The 23,358-nt window shown below is 34.1% G+C and overlaps 2 protein-coding genes and 1 long non-coding RNA gene across 16 annotated transcripts; 1 reads left to right on the top strand and 2 right to left on the bottom strand.

Moving 5' to 3' along the window:
- Positions 1–391: 391 nt before the first annotated feature.
- LOC142164709 (uncharacterized) lies at positions 392–3,899 on the top strand. Its single transcript, XR_012695640.1, has 3 exons — positions 392–530; positions 642–826; positions 1,498–3,899. It is a non-coding gene; the product is annotated as an uncharacterized LOC142164709 (long non-coding RNA).
- Positions 3,900–9,630: 5,731 nt separating this feature from the next.
- On the bottom strand, positions 9,631–13,314 carry LOC107832807 (uncharacterized). 3 transcript variants are annotated; one of them, XM_016660687.2, is made up of 6 exons: positions 13,175–13,314; positions 12,198–12,311; positions 12,006–12,118; positions 11,799–11,938; positions 11,171–11,252; positions 9,631–10,024 (listed from the first exon to the last, which is right to left on the bottom strand). In XM_016660687.2, the coding sequence occupies exons 2-6, from the start codon at positions 12,235–12,237 to the stop codon at positions 9,911–9,913; spliced, it is 489 nt and encodes a 162-aa protein (XP_016516173.1). In that variant the 5' UTR covers positions 12,238–12,311; positions 13,175–13,314; the 3' UTR covers positions 9,631–9,910. The 3 variants fall into 3 exon arrangements, with proteins under 3 accessions (XP_016516173.1, XP_016516171.1, XP_016516172.1); XM_016660685.2 differs by having other exon boundaries at positions 13,108–13,305; XM_016660686.2 differs by having other exon boundaries at positions 13,038–13,274.
- A 5,478-nt stretch (positions 13,315–18,792) lies between these two features.
- Positions 18,793–22,271, bottom strand: LOC107832808 (uncharacterized). Of its 12 annotated transcripts, none has more exons than XR_001658643.2 (4): positions 21,984–22,178; positions 21,247–21,335; positions 20,702–20,768; positions 18,793–19,063 (listed from the first exon to the last, which is right to left on the bottom strand). XR_001658643.2 is itself a non-coding variant. In XM_016660688.2 (4 exons), exons 1-4 carry the CDS (start codon positions 22,244–22,246, stop codon positions 18,962–18,964), a joined length of 459 nt encoding a protein of 152 aa, XP_016516174.2. In that variant the 5' UTR covers positions 22,247–22,271; the 3' UTR covers positions 18,793–18,961. The 12 variants fall into 12 exon arrangements, 4 of the variants coding, with proteins under 4 accessions (XP_016516174.2, XP_016516175.2, XP_075079227.1 ...); XM_016660688.2 differs by having other exon boundaries at positions 21,247–21,273; positions 21,984–22,271; XR_001658641.2 differs by lacking the exon at positions 18,793–19,063 and adding an exon at positions 19,410–19,653 and having other exon boundaries at positions 21,190–21,335; positions 21,984–22,196.
- Positions 22,272–23,358: the final 1,087 nt, after the last annotated feature.

The following is a 23,358-nucleotide window of genomic DNA, read 5'->3' on the forward strand; positions in this document are numbered from 1 at the left end:
TAAATATAAGAATATCACTTAAAATATAGTATTTCATTTTATTTTATACTGTTATCTGAAAGATGAGAACTGTGAACCATTCATTTGTCTGACAAAGTACTCTCCATATGCTATGAAGTTTCCTTCCCGCAGTCGTTACACATCAACTTTGTTTGATAAACTATATATAATTTAGATATCCTAATCAACAAACCTTCGTAATCCACCCAAGTCGAAAACGCAAAGAACGAAATCGCCAATACCTATACATATCTCTCAAGCAACAAATCCCAAAATCAAATAGCAAATGGAGAAATCATTAAATGAACAAATCAAGTAAAAGCTAATGATTAGAGAAACAAAGAAGCTAAGCATAAAAAGCAGAAGCATAACAACAATCGAGCTTATCTGTATACGCTTTTCTATATCTACCCAAGTACGACGTGTAGCGTTTACGTCATTACAGAGTGTGAGTTTCATTCGATTTATGTACATCACAATTTACAGAGCTTCAGATATCTTCGTCTTCCTCATCTCTTCAACTTGTGCAGGTGCTTTTCTAATTACTTAATATGAATTTTATTGTTTTCTATCTCTTTCTCCTTCTTTTTTGTTTCAAATTCGTTAGAACAGAGTGAATTAATTACAAATTTTCGAGTTAGGGTTTGATGGATGAAATTGGGACTTTTTTTTCCGGAGATGAATTGAAATCAAGAAAACAAATTCTGTTTCTTCACTTGCTTTATTCCTGTCGGCATGGTGGCACTGAAGAGCAGTGTTTAACAATAATCCACCATAACCCACCATAGTCAAAGTGTAGCGTCAAGAAACAACAAATAAAATTCAGGTTATAATCCTTTTTTTAAGTTCAAATTCAAGTTTGATCTAAAGCCGTTTTGCTCGATTGTTGTTATGCTTCTGCTTTTTATGCTTAGCTTCTTTGTTTCTCTAATCATTAGCTTTTATTTGATTTGTTCATTTAATGATTTCTACATTTGCTATTTGATTTTGGGATTTGTTGCTTGAGAGATATGTATAGGTATTGGCGATTTCGCTCTTTGTGTTTTCGACTTCTGTTGTACGTTTGGTTTTGTGCTATTTTTCTTTTCTCACCGCCTTTAGCAAGATAAGATGGGATAACCCATTAACTATACTTATTTTTTCGCTTTTTTTGTTTTCATTAACAGAAATCAGAAATTGCAGCTATGTTATTTCTTTTTTGTTCAATAATAATCGTTTATTGCTAGGTGTAAGTTTATTGAAAGTAAAACAGTGACACAGCACGTGAATATGATCACTGAATTTTATTTATTATAACGATAGTGGCAAAACTGTATTTTGTCAAAAGTTCTTAATTTAAAGTTTTTACTTATGACATTATTTGCGAGTCGCCTTATTTTTCTGTAAGCATTAGAGACGGTGTGATCAAACTGGTTGTTAACTCTGACCCTTTATTTTAGTTGGAATTATCTATTGCTGATACTATTTTGCCCTCAATTTATTCTCTTGTTATTGCAGTTCTTGTGATTGTGTTATTCAGTAGTCTTCTGATCAGAAGGTAAACTTTTTGACTAACTTGTTACTTTAATGCTTTTGATACCATTTGCTCGATTTTGCTTATTAGTGGAAGAAACATAAAAGTCGACGTCTTGCTTAGTATGATATCTTTAGTTTTGGTAAGAGTGAGAACTTTTATGCCCTCCTTGGTGTTAGGATTTGTCTCTTTGATGTAGTTAACTTTTAACAACTTAAGCTTTGTTATGGCTCGCCATTGTTAGTGAAACAGCTGAATCGAGCTTCTAAACTATCAGCCATATTTTAATGAATACCCATATCAATCTTTGCTAGATTACTCATTTATGTTAGAAAAGGAGATATCAAGTCAAGGTTCCAGAAATCAAATCCATCTATATAAAAAGGCTGACATAAGGAAAAATAATAAATTATTCAAATATTGCCTGCTGTCGCATATCATATTGCATGGTCTTTCCAAAAGATTCTTTATGTTCTCTCATACGAGTGGAATGACAGTTTTTGGTGTTAGCAGCAGCAGTGAATGAACTCAGATAGTAGTATATTAGGTTTAATTAAGAACTGAGATACTGCAACAAATGGTATGAATCAGTTAATTAAGTAGCCTATTATTCTCATATGGAGCATGTGAGAAGACCTTTGAGGTTGAAACTTAACATGTGATCTTGGTTTGAACTTTCTAATAAGCTAAAGAAATTATCTTATTAGTAGCCGATAAAAGTGCATAGAAAAGATTTACTTCTTCCGTTAGAATTGGGGCACAAGCATCAGAAGTTCTATAGAAATAGCACCATCTCATGTCTGTCTTAATTTAAAGTTTTTACTTATGACATTATTTGCGAGTCGCCTTCGTAAACTTAGGGTCCGTGGAAGGGCCAAACCACAAGGGTATATTGTACGCAACCTTACCCTACATTTCTGCAAGAGGATGTTTCCACGGCTCAAACCCGTGACCTCCTGGTCACATGGCAACAACTTTACCAGCTACGCCAAGGCTCCCCTTCTCAAATTGGATGAATTATGGCATGGAAATGTTTTGAGATATAAAACAACTCTTTTTGAACTCATACTACACATCAGGGATGATTCGAACAGTTACATGTTATACAACTTCACATCATACACCAATAGAACTTGTTAACAGTTATATGCTATTATTAACGGTCATTAACAACTTAATTAGTAGTAAAAACGTCGTTTAACAGCTAAATAAGGCGGGACTAATAGAGCTGAGGGGACTACTTGGACGGGGCAGATTAATAATAATTGCGAATACAATATACAATTTGAAGTATAAAACAATTCTATTGAAAAAGGGATTACAGCGTGGGAACTTAAAGCGCCGGAGCAAGTTCGCAGCCGAGGGAGCAAGGGCGGCTCTAGGGTAAGGCAAGGGTTAGGCCCCCAAATAATTAAGGCCCCAAAAATAAAAACTGATATTATATTATTATATAATATATACTTCATAATTTATATTTATATAATTATTAATAATGATTTCAAATTTTAATGATTTTTAACATTTGGTAGACGTAATATATATCTACCTTCTCATCAATTTTATTTTTCTTTATTTATGTATAGTCTTTTTTATGCTTTTTACGATTTTACTTTCTAATTTCAATTCCAATTCTCTAAATTAACTAATTTTTTTGTCACATTTGATTGATCCACACACCAGAAAGCAAGTTCTTTTGTGTCTCATCTTTTTTAACTAAGAAATCCCCGAGGCAAATGTCGCAAGGTTCAAAATATGATGAATAATGGGCTAACCCTTTACCATTTTCACTTAAGGGAAGAATTCAATACCATATGACGCGCGCCTAACTCATACATCATGATTTGTGCTCTCACCACTATATCAAAAGTCATGAAGGTTTTTTTTTGTATCTCAATATTATATGAATTTTATAAAAGACGTTTCAGAGTCTTTTTAATATATTTTGGTTTAGGCCATCAGTTCTGTTGAGCTGCCCCTCATTGACAATCAATAATTATTTACAGACTACTGCCCCACTATAAACGTAATGTTCAACCAGCTTCATTCACATTTGGTAACTGAATGACAAACTCTGCCTTTAATGCTCTTGTCATATCGGGCCCGTGCTGGCACGGGCATCACCGTCTAGTGTCTACAAGAAGAGGAAGAACAAAAGCAACAACAACACTAATTTTGTCTGAAGTTCCCTGGTCAGGCTAAATCGGGTTGTAATCGCGTTGTAATCTGAATTGGGTTGGATATTGGAATTTGGGTGCTTTGTCTATTGCCCACCCAAGAAGGGATTGTGGGCCTATTAGTTTGAATTTGTAGAATTTGCACAAGTAACCGCTTTTACATGTATTATTTAAAGTTTAGCCAATTTTTTAAAAGTCATATTCAAATAACAATTCATGGCACAACTTGTATAGTATTAGTTTTCAACAAAAATTTATTCCACATTCCATGGGAGTCCCTAAGAAATGACTACTCAATTCATCAAATAGTCATCCAAATGACCGGAAAAAATAGAGTAGAATTAGAATGAAAGAAACCATAGTAGTAAAAAGCACCAGCACCACTTGACAATAAGGTCTTATCTTTTCATTTCTTTACGACTTTCAGTTTTTTAAGATAGTAGCACTAGCTTCAAGCCACAAAGTATAAATATTAGAGAATTTGATTTTTTATCTCAGTTACCCATATTTGAACACATGAAACAAACTTATACAAGTTATATTTACCACAATTCAAAAGATTAGTAGGACTCTTTTGACTTGATTATATCAAGAACAACAAAGAAGTCTTGATAAGAATAAGAATCTTGGTCATATTCTAAACTCAAGAAATAAACTGCAAAAAAGTAGTTGGAGCTTTCTTTTGGCTGCCTTTGAATAAATTTTCTGATACAGGACAACACTAAAATAACCTATATGAATCCAAAAAAAGGGGCTTACTAAAGTGATGTTGCTGTGAAGGCATAACTATAGGATGTTTCCTAGCATCATACGTTTAGGTCGAATGTCTTCAGGTGGAACGTGTTTGCATTGTATCCTGTCCACCGGACAAAAGAAAAATCCGTGACCACCCAAATTAATTCAACAACACAACTATAAACACTACTTGGTGCTCGACATTAATGAAGTTTTCTAATAATTCATCTACTATTTTGGGACAAAGAGTTCTAATTTTGATTTTTTCCAACTCAAGACTTCACTACTTTAAATTGAAACCACCTTGCCTTACATAAGCGCCATTTGATTCTCCAATCTCATAACAGGCTGGTAGTCATTGAGAGGCATTCTTTCCCTACCCAATCTGAAGATTTAAGAGTTCGATTGCTGCGAACCTAGACGATATGTTAGAGGAAAAAACAAACATGTAATGCTAAGTATGACACTTACATGCAAACATATTTTTATTTAGGTTGATTGGTACAACAGGTCGTAGAAAATGCTTTGGCATGATCCAACATGCAAGTCTCAAGGTCCCTTCAACGGATTTAGTCTCTTGGTCAAAGATCTTGTAGTCTTTACTCCAATGAGAAAGCTAGTCACTTGAGCATTCAAGACTCTTCAAATAATGAATTTTTTTTACCTGATAATATTAAATATATGCTTTTTCTGAGCCGAAGGTATATCAGAAACGTTCTTTCTAACTTCATAAGGTAGAGGTAAGGCTGCATGCACACTATCCTCCCTAGACCCATTTATGGGAACACACTGGGTTTGTTGTTGTATAATACTTTAAACTTGGAATAATTATGTTAATTTTTTTTATATATTTTTCTATACAAAATGCTACGTGCAGGTTTTAATTGAGCCCAAGTTTTAAATGAGTGCACGTGTGTTCTACGGAGCATATTAGGTTTTCACCCTATTTCTTTGTGTGTAAAAAAACTTTCAAATTCTGGATTGCTTCTCCACTTCTCTGTCTTCCTCAAATTCCTTCTATTTGCAGGTACGATTTTAATCAATTTTCCCTATGATTTTTGGGCCAATAAACCTCGGACTCAACTTCCCTTTCTTCCCGAATCTCATAACGCCCTTCATAGGCAAAACCCGTAGCAAAACCCATTCTCCAACCATATAGGAAACATCACGAACCTTCCGGTCCGCGTAACTCTTCTGTCTGGACTGAGCTGTGCGGAGTCTATCCTGAATCACCTTAACCTTCTCCAAAGCATCCTGAACCAGGTCTGTGCCCAACAATCTGGCCTCACCCGGCTCAACCCAACCCACCAGATATCTGCACCGCCTACCATATAAAGCCTCATACGGTGCCATCTAAATGCTGGATTGATAGTTGTTGTTGTAAGCAAACTCCACCAATGGCAAAACTGATCCCAAGACGCTCCAATCTCGATCACACACGCACGGAGCATATCCTCAAGAGTCTTTAATATCATTTTTGTTATTTTCTATGTGTTGTTTCTCCTTTTTTTGTTCCAATTTGTTTCAACTCAGACAATATCGGGAAATTTCAAAGTTAGGGCTTTCGTGGATGAAATTGGGGGAATATTTGGGGTTTTGATAATTGGTAAAAGTCGGTTTTTTCCCCCACCGAGAAAGCAAATAGAACCCAGGTAATAATCCCTTTTAGAAGTTAAGCTAAGTTCAAGAGGTGTTTTACGTATTAAAACGTGTTTGCTCCATGCTACCACAAATTCGAGTTTAAACTTCTCTACATTACTACAAGATACCACATATATCTTCCAGAGCATGTCATTTTACCTATTTCACCTTCCTCTAGAAATTGCTCCATCTTTTGCATTTTTCTAGCAACTTCCTCTAACTGTAGGCATCTTCTCTGAGTTTTCATTTGTTTACTCCTCAAGTTTATCTGCTGCAAAATCTATATCTCTGCATTTAGGTGATCAATATCTCTTTCACGCCGTAAGAGAGGGAAATCTAGGTCATGTACCCATTAGGAGACTGGAAAAACAAACACCGACTACATAAATCAGAGGACATCTATACCTTATCAATAAAATCAGAGGACGTCTTTAAACTGCAAGTATATAGACACATAAGCGACGAATCAATGATATGGCTTTAAAGACACGCATTTGCCACACGTCTAAGTTTTCTTTTTATTAACACCAATATTCAAGTCGAGAGCAACTATTTTATACAAATAGTCAAACAATCAAAGGTTGTGTAAAAAGTGAAGATTTAATTTGAAGCACCCCAGAGTAATTAAGAATGTTGATCCGAATGGAGCCTTCTGAAAGTGGCATTTCTGCATTCAGCTCTCTCCTTCGGTCTTTCGACCAGTTTGCACAAGTTGATTTCCAATGTCGCACAAAATTTGACAGGAGAACCATGGCAGTAAAATTCTTATGATTTTATATGCCTCCCGTGCAGGCAAAGGCAGAAGTATCGATATTGAAGTCAACAAAACTGAAAGTTCTTTTGAGAAAGAGGAGAAGCATGACTAGTTTTGATAAGAACTACCATGAGTTGTGCTCACATGACATATAATTCAAAACACAAGCAACATCGTAAAAATTGGAAAAGTGTCAGCATCATGTACTATGTCTTTCTTTTCTTTCTTTTTGGTTTCTCATTCCTACATTTTTGCCAAGTCAGTGTCATATCCAACAGGTTGACGTACCTATAAGTAGCGAATAAAGGGGCTTAGTTTATGAGCAATTCATTTCCAGTGAAGAACGATTAGCAGCAATGAAGGAAGCTTTATTCGTGTCCTGCAATAACGCTTCTATGCAAGAGGCACACAGGTTTGCTTTTGATCAAGCTGATGACTTCTAAGGCCATTTCCTTGCAACCAAGATTATCTTTCTTAGTCCAGTTGAACAATTTCTTCTAACCGGTTTAACGTTCTAGCTATAAGGTACGTTAATCACAGAGGATCCAATACATATTATACTTGTGTGCGAAAACTAGAGCATCAGCATAACACATCTTCGGCAAGTGCATAACTGTAGAGGTAGGCGAGAGAGAAGATATCAACTTACCTAGCCTAAAGACCTTTTCTTTCGCCCAATATTTACTTTCTGGAGGTACAAGCTCCTCAAATCCCTTTATCAAATTAGTTATTTCTTCAGTTTCCTCCAGAAATAGGTGTTGATATCTTGTTTATATGAGATTTCCTTTTCAAGAAGGTCTATATTGGTTTTGATGACTTCATCGCGTTGGTTGACTCGTGAATCAACATTGCACATCTGGATCTGATGACTTGTTTGAAATTTTACCAATAATCAGTTACTAGATGAGGTTTGTCCAACATTTCAAATACTGATATAGCTGAGTTTATATAGTTGCATCTACAATTTTAAACCCTAAATAGGAATACGTACCCAGGAACAACCATACTTTCACTAATACAGAAGCACAGTTCCATCCTTAGTAAATAGTGACAAACATTAAAGACCACCTACTATTCAGAGCATACATATTCAGAATTTGCATTCAGGAACAAATGAATCTTGCTTCCTCAATAAAATTAAATTCACGAAGGTAAACCATACAAAATGATAGACTAAAGGCACTATTTGTTCATGACTTAGTTTTTGAAATACCTTCTGCTAGTAAGTAGCTACAATTACTGCATGATAAAGTTACCATAGATAAGACCAGAAAAATAGGTAATGACTCCTTCACACATCAAATTATATGCTTTGATGGTCACTTGGTCTTAATAAGTGTTTTTACTTGCTTGAACTGATTGAGCAAGGTAAGAATGTAGTAACTTCAGGAAATTTGTGGATATGTAATATGATAAAAACACCATAAGCCTCCTGCAATAGTAAGTAACTCTTATATCAACCGTTTAATTTAAATTACGTTATCTTAAGGAAGACTGACAAAAAAGAATCATCCGTCAATGAAAGGGTATCTTAGAGTTAAAATTTAACCCCCTGAATAAATAAAAATTTATGACTGCCAAGACACTGAGCAGAAGCGTGTTCATAAGACATATATGTTAAACGATAGCATAAATGTGATACATTTAAAAATACACATGAACCATATGCTCCTTGTGCATTTCATGTACTGTACTAAAAGTAGAACAAACCAAACAATTATGACCTAACCAATTGGTCAAGTGAATTCGTCCGTGCCAAATATGCTAAGATGTTGTATCAATCCACCACATATAATTTCACACCAAATATTTAAATGAAATACAAACTTAAAAGTAAAGTCCAAGCAAATTATATAAACTTTTAGGTGAAGGGCAATAAGAAAGAACGAATAATATAGTATATGCTAATACAATATCTAGCTAGTTAGACCAACATCTAATGGTGTGAGAGGAGGCTTCTCCTGAAGCTTAAATTGTAAAAAGATCTATGTATGATTTAAATAAAAATTATGGGTGGTCGAGTTTCATGTTCAAATGGAAACTGCTGCTAATGCTGCTTTAGCGTGTCTATTTGTTGATATTAAGAAAGTGGCTAAAGCAGAGGAGCAAGTTACTGCCTATAAATTTTGTGACTTGGTATCTAAGCACATGTAAAAATTAATGAAGAAGAAACCTATGTGGTTAGTCAATAACACCCTATCAGGTATCAAAAGCACCGTTACTATACTGATACTAACTCTATAGTTTAAGTTCTACCCTAAAAGGGGAAGCCTCTTCCACGGAAATAGCTTCATAAATTTTGTCCTTGTAAAGTTCATAAATTTATTTATTTTGTCAAGCTATTAAAGATCATCTAGCTTCTTAGCCAAAAATGAAAGAAAGATTTCATTATTTCTTAAAATTATTCATTTCAGAGTTAAATATCGATAATTTTTTTATCTATCATAAAAGACTATGGTTACAAGAACTACCGCTCAATTTCAAATAAAAAATAAATAAATAATTAATAATAAAAAGATTTATGAAGATCTAATCACTCACCTTTTAGCAAAAAGTGTCAAATTCTGTCATGCAAACCATCAAGTATTTGCAATTTGGCCAAAACATCGGATCGCATGAACTATCTTAGCTTATGCCTTCATTCTCTTCAAATTAACCACGGTTAACTTCAAGAAATTGTTTTACCTTAATAATTAGTAATTAAAGATTCGGAGTACGATAAAGACTAAAGTTTGGGGGGAGGGGGAGGAGGAGAAAAAAGATAGGGAGAAAATAAAAAGGAATTCCGACTGTTACTTCTAGAACCATATATATGATCAAAAAGAAAATGAACTATTGTAGTTATAGCAACAATACTCATTGTTGACAAATGAGTAACTTCAATATAGCTACATTTATAAAATATTTTGCAAAATGCATACAGATTGAAGACCCAATGGAGCAGTTCAATTGCCCTTAAACCTTGAAGTTCTCAGGCTTTTAGTCATTTAGTTCGTCAACCTCATGATATGACTTTATTTCCTCGATTTTAGAAGGAAATGTCTAAACATCAAGATTGTTTGAAGCCAGGAAATTAGGCTTATATATCCAGAGTCATGCTGTTCTCCGCAAAAATAGAGCCAACATGTAAGACAAGGCAGAATCAATCGACGATAAAGCAATGATAAACAACCCAACTAGAACAAGTGCCAGTGTTGCAGTCTTCAGCTGCAAAAAGTGGAGAAAAGATTAGTTTTACTGCATGTACTGATATCAAAGATAAAGAAACAACATTCCTTGGAACTATGCTTAATATCTAAGTCAATCCAATCAGTGCAACTCAACATTGTATTTAGCATAGATACAGACTCTCAAGAACAAAATATTTTGGGTAAATAAATGTTTTCACTTCATTAGACAAAAATGGAAGAATTGTTACATAGCATCAGAAATTCAAAATATAGCAACAGTTAGAGCAACCGTGCAGATACTTCAAAGGCGCCACAGTTATCCAAATATTCTTCTATTTGAAAAGCTGGCTCCAGCTATTTTCAGGTAAACTTGGATATTAAGACACTGTACAAGCCACATGCATAGTGCAACAAATGAAATGAGAAACTTAACTCGAGAGAAAGGAAAATTTTCTAAAACTACCGGCATAATGGTTCAATTCAAGGGGTTAAATGCACAAGCAGATGGCATTATCTCCCTTCACAAGAGTGGAAAAACACCAATGCTGCAACAGGTTTGTCTCAGAATGGAAAACCAGCAGAAAGATATTGACAAAAGTAGCAATCAAATTACTTCTTCTGTAGTTTTGTCTGAGAGTCACCAACTAGAACTAGTTTTCATAGCACATGTCAATATGTGGCTCAAAACCAAGGCATTGTTAACTTTTTATACTTAATTGATAATGGAAATCAATCTTCACTATTTTATAATTGTCTTTACTTTTTGTTTTTCCAACCTGAAACAAGAGCATTTAGGCCATAGACAATGGAGTAACCAAAACAGTACTGAAAACTAACCAAGCCATATCGATACCGAGGAGGAACCGAGATGATTGGGACGGTTTCGAAAAGCCTAAATTTGGTTATACACAACGGAGTAACCAAAAAAGTGGTATGATATAAATTTTTAAAAATAACCAGCTGAACCAAACCATTGACACCCCTAGGTAGCGCTATAAAGACCATTAACTATTTATTAGCATTTGTTATTTTGTCTTGACAACAAGAGTTGAGCACACTAGAGTAACAAGCCAAATACAATGTGGAGCTTTGCTCACATTATCAGCACCTAGTATTGGCCACATATTGCAACGGAAGGGAAATGACAATTACCAAATAGAAAGAAAAGGTTATACACACTAACCGTGCTTTGAAATCCAGGCCATTCTATGTACTTCAGCTGACTTGGCTGCTCAACCAGAAATAGTAGTATCGATTTTACAGCCCTGAGCCATTAAAAAATGGAACTTCAGAACATTATAGATACATCATCTAAAACATTTTATCTAGCAAAACTTTTAAAATTCAAATTATTAAAGGATCTCAAAATATCCACGAAAGTTAATTATTGAAAAAATGGATATCAAAGCGAAGGAGAAATTATTGGAGAAGCTAGTAAAATTTCAAACAAGTCATCAGATCCAGATGTGCAATGTTGATTCACGAGTCAACCAACGCGATGAAGTCATCAAAACCAATATAGACCTTCTTGAAAAGGAAATCTCATATAAACAAGATATCAACACCTATTTCTGGAGGAAATTGAAGAAATAACTAATTTGATAAAGGGAATTGAGGAGCTTGTACCTCCAGAAAGTAAATATTGGGCGAAAGAAAAGGTCTTTAGGCTAGGTAAGTTGATATCTTCTCTCTCGCCTACCTCTACAGTTATGCACTTGCCGAAGATGTGTTATGCTGATGCTCTAGTTTTCACACACAAACAAAAACACACACAAGTATAATATGTATTGGATCCTCTGTGATTAACGTACCTTATAGCTTGCTTCATAGTGTTTATCAGAAATGGATCTTCATCGTTATTGACACTAGATTGATAGTTTCTTTCGACAAATGAAGCACATTTGACAGAATGACCAGCTAGAGATAAATGTGTAACGCTTCTACCAGGCACCTGCTAATTCCGAAAATCCAAGTTAAAGATGTATTTATCATTACAAAAGAAGAAAAACGAAATAAACCTTTCTAGACACAAGCTGATTGCAATGGTGACTTTTGAATGTGCTCCTCTTGTAACTCATGATACGAGATGGTAGTCTCGGACGGACTCCACCAATTTTGGGGCAGAAGACACCTAAAGTAATTTCACAAAGTTATGTCAGATTAATTGAAGTCACAGAGCCAAACTACACGGATGTGACGGATAACGGAACCTGGAACTAAATCCAAATGCCAGCTGGAAATAGTGATCATCTCAGTGATCTATCACAATGTCAGGACAACCGTTAACTTGCACTCGACAAAAATCTCAGAATAATTTTACGAGGCTGCAAAAAAGGGGTTGCATCAATGAATCATCTGACATCAAACGTGACCTACTAATGGTACTTATACACATAAAAAGTACAGTTAGTAATCAATTGTGATGAATTAAAAGGACAGTCCGCACAAATTTGATGCTAAGTTAATTACTCTAGCTTCAAGTCTAGCTCTTTTAGTAAAGAAATTTCACCTATTTATGACATTTTTTTTCTTGTTCTCATAAATACCATAAGCTTGGTGGATGATGGATGTGTATATTGTAGAATACCTATGGTAACTGAAAAAGGATTAAAAAATTCACTTGTTTCAGTCATATCATCAAACGCCTTGACTGCACCAAAAACCTTTTATGTTCCATTAATACTATAGGACAATAATTACATTCACATGTGGAATACGCAAAAGAAGATAAAAAACTCAATAAGCAGAAAGATTCTAATATCAATTATCTCAGAGAAAATAGAATCACAATTTTACTGCTAAGTTCATCCTTAAAGAACCCTTTTACTCTCGAATCACAATTTTACAACTAAGTTCATCCTCAAAGAACCCATTTACTCTCAGAACAATCTTATACAACTAACACCAGAAATAACAATATATCACAAATATGCATCTATGTAGCTATTTTCAAACATCAAATAAGATACAACTACTGAATGCATATATAAAATCCAGCAAGAAAGAAATCCCAAAAACAGGAAAAAATAAAAAAACTAACAAATACCTACCAAAGACCCATTAACAAGCTCAAATGGTTCACCAAACAAAGGAAAAACTGAAAAAAGGTCATAGACATACATATACAGCACATGCCACAGAGAAGCTGGATTCAAAATGGAGAAATTTGAATCAAAAGTCAAATTACTTTAGTCTGGCCAAGAAGCAATAGAGCACAGAGAGATGAAGGAAAGGGAAAGTAACAAAGAATGAATTGCAAGAGTCTGTTCGTGCTTTGGGTTAAGCTCAAATTACACACAAGACAAAAACCACAGAAGAACTGATGCGGTGGAGGTCCAATTATGGGATTAAAGCACACGTTTCATTAGATGTTGTTAAAGGTCCAAATTGCCCTTGAACAAAATGAAAAAGACAGCTAAGTAGACATGTCGAAACTCAAGCTCTTCTATATAATAGAAGGTGGGGATGACAACTATTATTATTTTTTATTTGACTTTTTCTTATAAGAAACAAAATTACAGATGATAAAAATATCCGACAGCATTGTATGGTAATTGCAACATATTATTTACATCTATTTTGGAACAAGAATATCCTTTCATGGATGTAAGATTGACAAATGGTACATCCTCTGCATTCATAGCAACATCATACTATTAGATGCTAAATTATCACATTGTTTACATTTCGACACACAGTGTTGTGTTTAGCCTTTTTAAACCTCCTTCTTTGTGATTTTTACAAAAAATACTTACAAAGTTCTGAAGTAATAATCAATTATCACTGCTCATATCTCAAACAAAGAAGTGGAGAAACACAATAGACATCTGCCAAATTAAATGATGGGTAAAGGACAACATAGAGCAGAATTTTGCTTCCAAACATCTTTTGAGTTTGAACATATATAAGTACTACATAGATCATATCACATAACACAGTTGACAATTAATGCTTTAAGGTTCAGATTTTGCACAAAAGTGCTAAGCTCTCATTCCTTTGCTAATCAACACACTCAGTTATGCTAGGAACTAAGGACATAGTATTTTGATCTCTCATGTGCTTCTTTGATGAACTGTGCTTTTATGAATTACTTTCATGTAAGGTAAGATTCTGAAGATGGCCATCATTTACCACTATTAACCTTGTACTAAAAGAATACCACAACAAACATGTAACGGTTTTTAGTGCCTATTCAGGTAATACTTAGCCTACTAATGATTAATGAAAATGTCAAAGCTTTACTTATGTGAGTGTAAACATGATATATAAAGGTGCTTTTGACTATTCCATCTGTTAAAGATAGTTTAAACTTTTAAAATATAATATCAATTATTGTACCATGATGTTAATAGAAACTTCTGTCTTGTCAGTCGATAAAAGCTTGGCAGACGAAAGATACATAGGAAAAATCAAGCAATGTATAACAACCTGTTTTATTTGATTTCGCGGAGAAACTATAATAAGTATTTTTCTAATATCCCCACTGCCCATTGCATTTACCACGATGCATCATATAAGTAGAATGAGCCAGCTATTCCTTTTAAGAAAGTATATTAAAATAAAATAAAATTGAGTGTGTAAAACATGTGTCAGTACCTTTTAAAAATGTAGACAACAGGTACCTAATTAATTTATAATCATAATCTAAAGTGTAAAACATGATTAAGTAAAAATCCATTTGGTTGAAATAGAAAAAGTAGCTATGTGTCTCATTTACAATTGAAAGCACTTACCAGCTGATTCTATAGGCTCAGCAGAAAAATCCACTGCATTTTGTGTTTCTAAAACTAAATATTTCTTCCAGGAGATTCCTGCCAAATCCAGCCTCTTTCTCCAAAGAACTTTCAGTTTTGTTGACTTCAATATCGATACTTCTGCCTTTGCCTGCACGGGAGGCATATAAACTCCTTCGAATGGTGCTCCTTATATTTATTTGCTTCTGGCATAAGGCTATGCTCGACAATACAAGATTGGCCAAACTCGAGCAGCATGAGACCTTCAAACCTGTAGCGTTTTAAGCATATGCTGAATACGTCACCACAGAGAAGACCATTGCGAGAGAGTGTAGCATTATACTACTTGTGGAACTATTGCTGTGGTAGTCTGATAAGAGTCTGTAAATTTGTCTATTTGCATTGATAGAGTGGATGTTGATTACTCATTTATACCCTTTCTTAATTTGATGATAGACATTGAACTGGTTAATGGTTCTTGACTTATTCTTTGCATCATGTTTACTAGAATTGGCTTCTCTTCTTGAAGCGAGAAACATAGGAGGTGGTCGTCTCGCGTTAACAAACTTCTTGGGTTGCATATGTAGCCATATGAATCATCTTGCCTATGGAAACTAAAAACAATGTGCAATTTGTTCATGGTATGGGTCATAGGGGAGTGCAGCGGCAAAAAAGAGTAGCCGGTGCACAAAGCTCCCGCTATGCGCAGGGTCCGGGGAAGGGCCGGACCACAAAGATCTACTGTACGCAGTCTTATCATGCATTTCTCCAAGAGGCTGTTTCTACTGCTCGAACACGTGACATGACAACTTTATTAATTACGCCAAGACGACCACGATGTACAATATATATAGGTTCGGCATAATCATGTCGCTTTAATTTGGCCTAGATCCTGTATGTGTTGAGAAATTCATGAAATATGTACATATAATAAAGGGTGAAATAGTGGCACAAATGGGTTGCGTGTTCTGGCAAGCGAGGAGTCGCTAGTTTCCATACACTTTAAATCCTTGATAAGCTTTGGGGAAAGTAAATAAACAATCCTATGTGTCATATAGTAATAAACACACCAAAAGTACCCTTCGAATGTAGTGTTACTAAGCCAGTGTTTGGATATAGATTTGATTGAAACTTGAAAAAAGAGTTTTTGAAGTTGTGTTGAAAAATAATTTTTGAAAGTTAAAGTTGTATTTGGACATGCATTTTATTTGAAGAAAAGTTGAAGTTTCGTGAGTGGAAGAAAAATTTTCACCCAAAAACTACCCTAAACCAGACAGTTTTTGGGAACTTGAATCTTTTTCCCCCAAAACACGATTATATTTTATAAACAAACAATGTTTTTAATTTTTTCTTCACAAGCAATGTTTTTAATTTTTTCTTCTTATGAAAAACTAAAGCCAAAATCTATGGCTAAATGAGAGCTAAATAAAGAAAAGTGCATTCATTTTGAATAAAGAGAAAAGAAAGACACATAAATTGAAATGATGGGAGTAAATGAATACATTTAATATATTAGTTCATGAACTAAACAAATAAAGTGCATGAATGAAGTTTAATATTTCAACAACATCTTGATCAAAGCTTCTTAACAAGAAGATTAACCCCGTATTTAGGTTCAAGAACCAAACTAAAAGTAGGTGAGTGTACATAATTAGGAGAAATGGAAATAGAAAAGTTGGCCAAAATAAGAGAAATTAAGATCTTGAATTCAAGTAAAGCCAAGTTTTGGCCATAGCAATATAAGCCACCCTGATATCAACAGATTATCAGGTTTAACTTAGTCCTAAACCAGGCCCAAAGATTTCCAATTCCATGTGTAATTCTCCTAGCAACTTAAAAGAAAAGTTGATACAAAAAATCCTGGAAGTAGTATTCAACAAATGCAACAGTTCAACTTCTGCAGAAGATGAAACCAGTAATCGTTTGTCCTTGATTTCAGTAGTCACTTGTTACCCTGAGTTGACTAAACACGTAGCACTGATTACCACTCGTACATGAACAACATTGTATTCGTACTTAGAAATTTAAAGCAAGAAGTCCCTAATTGTGTTATCACTATCATTAATCTCGGAGCCTAGTTTTAACTTAGAAATTTAAAACATCCAAAACCTAGTTTTAACTTCCTGATCAGTTCCATTGACTTACATAGCAGCTGGCATTGCCTCCATTTCAATGAGCCTTAAGGTACTAAGTAAAAATCAGAAAAGTTACCTCAATTTCATAGCCAATCTCGTGTAATGCAGCTGCAACATTAGCCATCATTATTTGATATGGATCAACCAACAAATTAGCAAATACCTATATGCAGCAAACACAATCAATCAGAAACTACTTCGAAGGAATAAAACCATACAGTTAAACTGTTAAAGTAACAAAATTCTGAAATTATGACTTAACCACAGTCAAGATTTACTTTAAATAAGTAAAAATTGAACCGGGGTAGTGATGCTTACCAAAGCTGTTTAAATATTTCACTTGCATGAAAAAATAGATATAATTCTGGCCAGGTTAGAACTCTGCTGGTTTTTGCTAGAATATTGAGCATATTTTCTCTGCCTATTTGAGTAATTAGATATGCAATGTTATAGCTCTAGATGACTATTCACTAATTTGAGCTATTCTCTTAAGGAAAAAATAAAGTTTCTGTTGACTCTATAGCATTAAAGATTTTCTAGCAAGCACACAAAATTCTGGCGATGCACTGATTAATTCATCCTTCTCAGTTCAACTAAAAAAGGTATGCATTTCTCGGCCTTATCACTTTTCATATTTTTATGTGTATGGACAGTTTTAACTATATGATTAAGTTGATGTCCTTGAGGTGCTTAATCGTTGAAAAAGTTGCGACGTGTATACAACAGATTACGAAGAAGCACAGATCATACAATTTGTTGAACTGAGAAGCCCGCTAATTAGATTTATCTAATACGTCACCAGATCATATTTACTTCGTAAACTTTAAATAAGGTCATACAATTTGTCTGTACTCTCCATATGCTATGAAGTTTCCTTCCCGCAGTCGTTACGCATCAACTTCGTTTGATAAACTATATATAATTTAGATATCCTAATCAACAAACCTTCGTAATCCACCTATGAACCAACCCAGCCAACCCCGGCAAATGTAAGTTATTTCAAAAATCATTTACTCTTAAGTTCATTATCCTACTCTTGTTGAACGAAGTGAAAACTACCAACAGTCTGGTATATCACCTACAGTCACACATGTTCACATTAAAAAACTAATAAACAAATTACCCACAATGTATTCTCTTTCATTACACAATCTCTAGATTGTCCATCAGAGCGATTATTCAAAGTTTAGGACAATGTTTCCCTAAAGCCTTGATTTAGGTCCCCCAAAATTTTTAATAATGGATTTCATAATTTTATTTCAAATTAGACAATATTAATGTTTGTAGAAAAAATAAAAAAGTACAAAAAAAATTGTAAAAAAGAAAAAAAGGTGTCTACTCTTAAACAGTAAAAATATTTTTTAAACTTTGAATTAAACTACTTAAATCTTTATATTAGTAAATATATTTTTTACAACAACATCAAAGGTAGCATATCGCAAATACATGTCTAATATCTCATTTATTTAAATTTTCCTTTTTTAATATAAATAATAATATTTCTATGTGAAGTTAAAGACTTTATGTCATTTAAGAAGATATTCTATAAACAACAAGTATGAAAAAAATGGCAAGATTAATTTTTTTGCATATATGTGTGGACACGTACTAATAGAAAAAGTATAAGGCCTCTTATTAAAATTTGACTTTAAGCCACCAATTTTACGGAGCCACCCTTGCGAGGGAGAGTAAAGCCGAGCGAGAGAAAATCGGGTTGTAATCTGAATTGGGTTGGATATTGGAATTTGGGTGCTTTGTTTATTGCCCACCCAAGAAGGGATTGTGGGCCTATTTTATGTGACCAGGAACTTCACATAAAATTAGTGTTGTTGTTGCTTTTCTTCTTCCTCATCTTGTAGACACTAGAAGGTGATGCCCGTGCCAGCACGGGCCCAATATTTACTTGTTTTGACATAAAATGTAGAAAGAAAAAAAATTAAAGAATGCACAGGCAAAACATGACATACATGACCAATTTCTGTAAAAATACAATTTTTTTACAGCTAAGCTTAACCAAAAACTTTTATCTGCTATATATGTGCAAAATAGCACATTTACAGACATAATACCCAAGAAAATATAGAAATGTTTGCTTCTGCAAATACATCACAAGCACAGTGAGTTCGTCCTTAGCAGTAGGTAATCAGCAGTGTAACAGCTAATCTTTGCCATACCAAAACCACAATGTGAGGAAATTTTTTTTAGCACCTATAAAAAATAAGTGACAGCAATCAATTAAAAGAAGTATAGATTTAGAAGAGTGCCGAAAATAGATCTAGTGTTCTTCATTGGACGAAAATGTTGTGAAGGAAAGCTGCAATACTTCCAAAATACCAGTAGAGCAAGATAGCATAAAAGGATGTAAAGTAGCACAATCGGTATTCACATGGTGCCCCCCATTATTTTCTCTGACCTATTTGCCTCTAAACAGATGGTATGACTTGAAATAGCTTCAAGATGAAGATAATTTAGACGTGAGCGAGTTAAAGTTATTACGATTCTATGGACACAGATACATCTGACACTTGGAAATCAGCAACAGTAAGTCACATAATAACAAAATAACTGCAGTTTTGAAATAAGAAATAATTTTGCATCAGAGCATTCAAGTACTGAAAATCTTGCTCCGCTCTTCATATTACATTCACGAAGAAGTCCAACCAAATGCTACATGTATTTCTCACATGTACGTAATCCATGAATTATTTTTTCCAAATAGCTATAGGAAGTCCACATGCCTCGTTGAAGTTAAACAAAGACTTGAAAATCACTGTTGAAGTACATCTTCCATTCATTTCCTGTATAAGAGTATGTCCAACCACATAAATTCTATATTTCTAGAGAGAGTGGGATCTATCATAGGTTCCTTGCTTTTATTGCATTTTCTGCTTGGAGCGGAAATTTCGAGATATATTTTCAGATACTGCTATACAATTATAACCCGTTTTTGCTCAAAGGATACAAAATACCCATGCTTTAGCACCTGGTGCAACGACTCTTGGTATCACAGCAAGTACCACATTAACTTGGGGAATGGTGATTTAGTGGCAGTGGGTGCAAGGTGGCTTCTACATAGCACCAAAGTGTCAATTTGCGGACAATAAAAATTAGGAAAAGGATAAAACCATAGAACTTCATATTGCTAGCTAGAGACGATCACATAAAGTCAATTCTAGATCTCACATCCAGAATTTCTTTTAGAGTTCACATAGATAACATATATGCTGCATGTGAAGAGGGAAAAGTGATAAAATCACTTTTTTCATTACAAAAAGAAAGTCTGATATTAAAATTAAACATATTCTTGCATCTTGTTTTGATCAAGTTTTTTATTTTGAGAGACAACAACTTCTGCCAACCTAGACTCTCTCCTTACCAAATATTTGTTCGTTATGTATTTATTTTGAATCTTCAGGAATAATACTAATCAATTGGTGATAAATATTTTTCATGGTTTGTTAAATTCAAAACCCTTCATCAGCTTTCTCACTACATGCTTCCTTTTTTCCTGGAGATGATTATTTTTTTTTCTTCAAATTGATGTTCATCAGATACATGAGCTTTTGCTCCCTTCACTTTATATTCTGAATTGGAATATACTTAAACTGTCAATTCTCTCATTTTATCACATTCATTTAGTCTATTCAAGTTATGACTCACATCACCTTCAAATGTTGATGTAGCTAAGAAAGGACTTTTTTTTTTTTTTTGGGGGGGGGGGGGGGAGTGTGGGTGGGGAAGATAAAACCCAAATAGATGGAATATATGTAAATATCTTCCTATACTAACGGAAGATGGCTAAAGAAGAAACTAACTCTGTTCCTATAATGAGATGAATGACAATACCTGAATGGAATGTTCACTGTGAAAATCTAAAATTGTCTCCGCTACAATTTTTGAGAAATTTTTCACCCTGAAATTCAAAGAGAAATGTAAAAGCAACATTAATGTAGAAAGTGGTAGCCACCGAGAAGAAGTCTAATTCAACAAATATTATCTTAAACTTCCGCTGTCTAAGCATTTCACTTGACTTCTTTGGAAATTATTTGTCTATGCATGTGAAGAACTCGTTCCATATGTCTAAGATAAATATGTTTAGAATCATTGGATCATGCTTTTAAAGTTTAAGTAGGACTTTAATCAAACATAGTAATATGAAAAGGAAAACAGATCTCTAAACTTGAAAATAAACGGTAGGCTAGTACTGTAGGAAACAGGAACACCCAGAGATGCTTATTATTTCAATAAAAATGCTCTTAAGAATGGATTAGAGAAGATGTCGGCAGCGGCTAGACAAAATAAACAGGAGAGGGAAAGAAACAAACAGCAATTACCAGAAAATAAAAGTAAAACCACCATTTTTCAAGCAAAAATGTCTAATATCTAACTACCTCAATTTCCATAGTAGAATGATCACTCTGCAAACAAAAAGAAGCAATAAACACCAATGTTGACGCTTCCACATGGGGAAAAACTTTCTCTGGTGAAATCAACTAAAGAGTAAGCATGAAGCAGGATGAGAAAAGAAAACATGAAGAATCTAAGAGAAAAAAGTTGCAGTTTTGTGAAGACAATTATAGTCACTCAATTTTCAGAGCTGAGCCAACTGATTTAATTACCATTTATTTTCAATGCATTTGTAATCTTTGATTCTTCATGAATTTAATTTTTTCGCAAGCATTTCTAATTCTTGCATATAAATTAAATCTTGTCGTTTATATCAGTTTCTATTTGTTCCTAATTTGGGAAAATAAAAATTATTTTTCAGCCCAATAGCAAAAACACCACTTTTTTTTGCGTTGAAGAACTCCAAGATTTGCCCCAAAAAGTCAGAGTAGATCGGAAGAGAAAACTCTATTTTTGGTTGAAATTTAAATTATCGAAAAGAAGCCTAAAGCAAATGAATTTACTTATATGATGTATTTCTTTATCATCATTTACTCCCAATCACACTCCCACACTTATCTTTACATAAAAACCCCTTAAACCTTTTCTCTTCTTTTTGTCGGCAATTGATACCAGCTATGAAATTGAGAAGTATAAAGAGAGTCCAATAAAGACACTGACGGGAAAGAATATCAAGAAAAAAGGAGAAGACCATATGGGGCAAACAAATAAAAGAACATACCTGAAATTACAACATCGGTTGAGAAGATGAAAATGAACGAAGAAGATGAAGAGAACTGAAATGCTTGAAGGAGCATTAGTTGAAAGTATGCACAGAGAATGAGGAAAAACTAATATTTCTCTGGCCGCCGGAATAAAGAACACGTGGTTTAGAAGCAAATGAAACGGGCACATAATTTCTCCAACACAAAAGTGGTATTGATAACTGATGGTAATAGTCCATAATACCCTCAGATTCTGATTTAATCCCTTAGAAGCACACATGTCGAAATCAAGCACATATATTTAACACAGGCCCAATAGTTATTTAGTGTTAATTTTTTTTGCAGTTGTTTTCAACAATACTTTAAATTGTCCAAGGAAAACATCATGTTTGGTATTTATGAGATTTTCTTTTTGATGATACTTTGTTCATTCCATGAAGGATTGTTAATATATTATCAATTTCCAAAGCATTTTAACAATTGATATATTAAACTTCACGTGAACTGCGATGGTTAAACATTATAATTACACAATCAAACATTACACAATCAACTTTGGCGCTTCACAGGAACATCAACTCCATGGTGGAGTACTTAGTGTTGGAATTGGTAATCAAGGATAAAATTCAATCATTTTTGTAATCTGTTAACATCTGTGAATCATAGATATAGAGTTCAGCAGATACAAATTTGGACAAACACTTCTATCTTGGCGGTTAATGCTCTGTGTCAATGTAGGTAACAAATTTAAAATGCTTTACACTTGTTAAACCTCAGAATGTAGAATGGAAATAATGATGAAAATGATTCACTTTTTAAACTGCAACTAAGCAGCCAAAGAAAAGTAGTCATATGATTTCCCGGGCCTTCCTCTTTTACCTGCCGTTACTTTCTCTTAAGGCTGGGAGCTTTTATTTGCGGATGGAGGTCGACTCCTTCCATGGCCACTGCCCTTTTTACTTGTTATAGCTTTAGCAGCACCCTTTCCTTAGGCATGCATGAATATCTTTACATGCTAAATGCAATATAACGTGAATTCACTAGTATTTTAAATCAGATGTTAAAATACTGTCGTTTATCAAAATTCAATAGAAAAAACACACACTAAGTGTGAAAATCAATCCTACCCAATCCTGATTTCTCCTTATTTTCACAGTTATTTTGGGTTTAGCGACTATGATAAGGAAGCTTAAAAGTTCAGGAAGAAATATTAGTATCAATAATTCATACTTCTCATTCCACAAACACAAAAGCCAAAAATAAAAAAAGGCCTGACCATCTCTCCCAGATTAAGCTGCCTCAAATCCAAAAGTTACTCAACATATGTCTATCAGAGCAAAAGTAGTTCGCTCATTACATATTGTGGAATGATTATACGGCATCAACAATAAT

This window comes from Nicotiana tabacum, chromosome 10 (assembly GCF_000715075.1).
Source record: "Nicotiana tabacum cultivar K326 chromosome 10, ASM71507v2, whole genome shotgun sequence".
NCBI lineage: Eukaryota > Viridiplantae > Streptophyta > Magnoliopsida > Solanales > Solanaceae > Nicotiana > Nicotiana tabacum.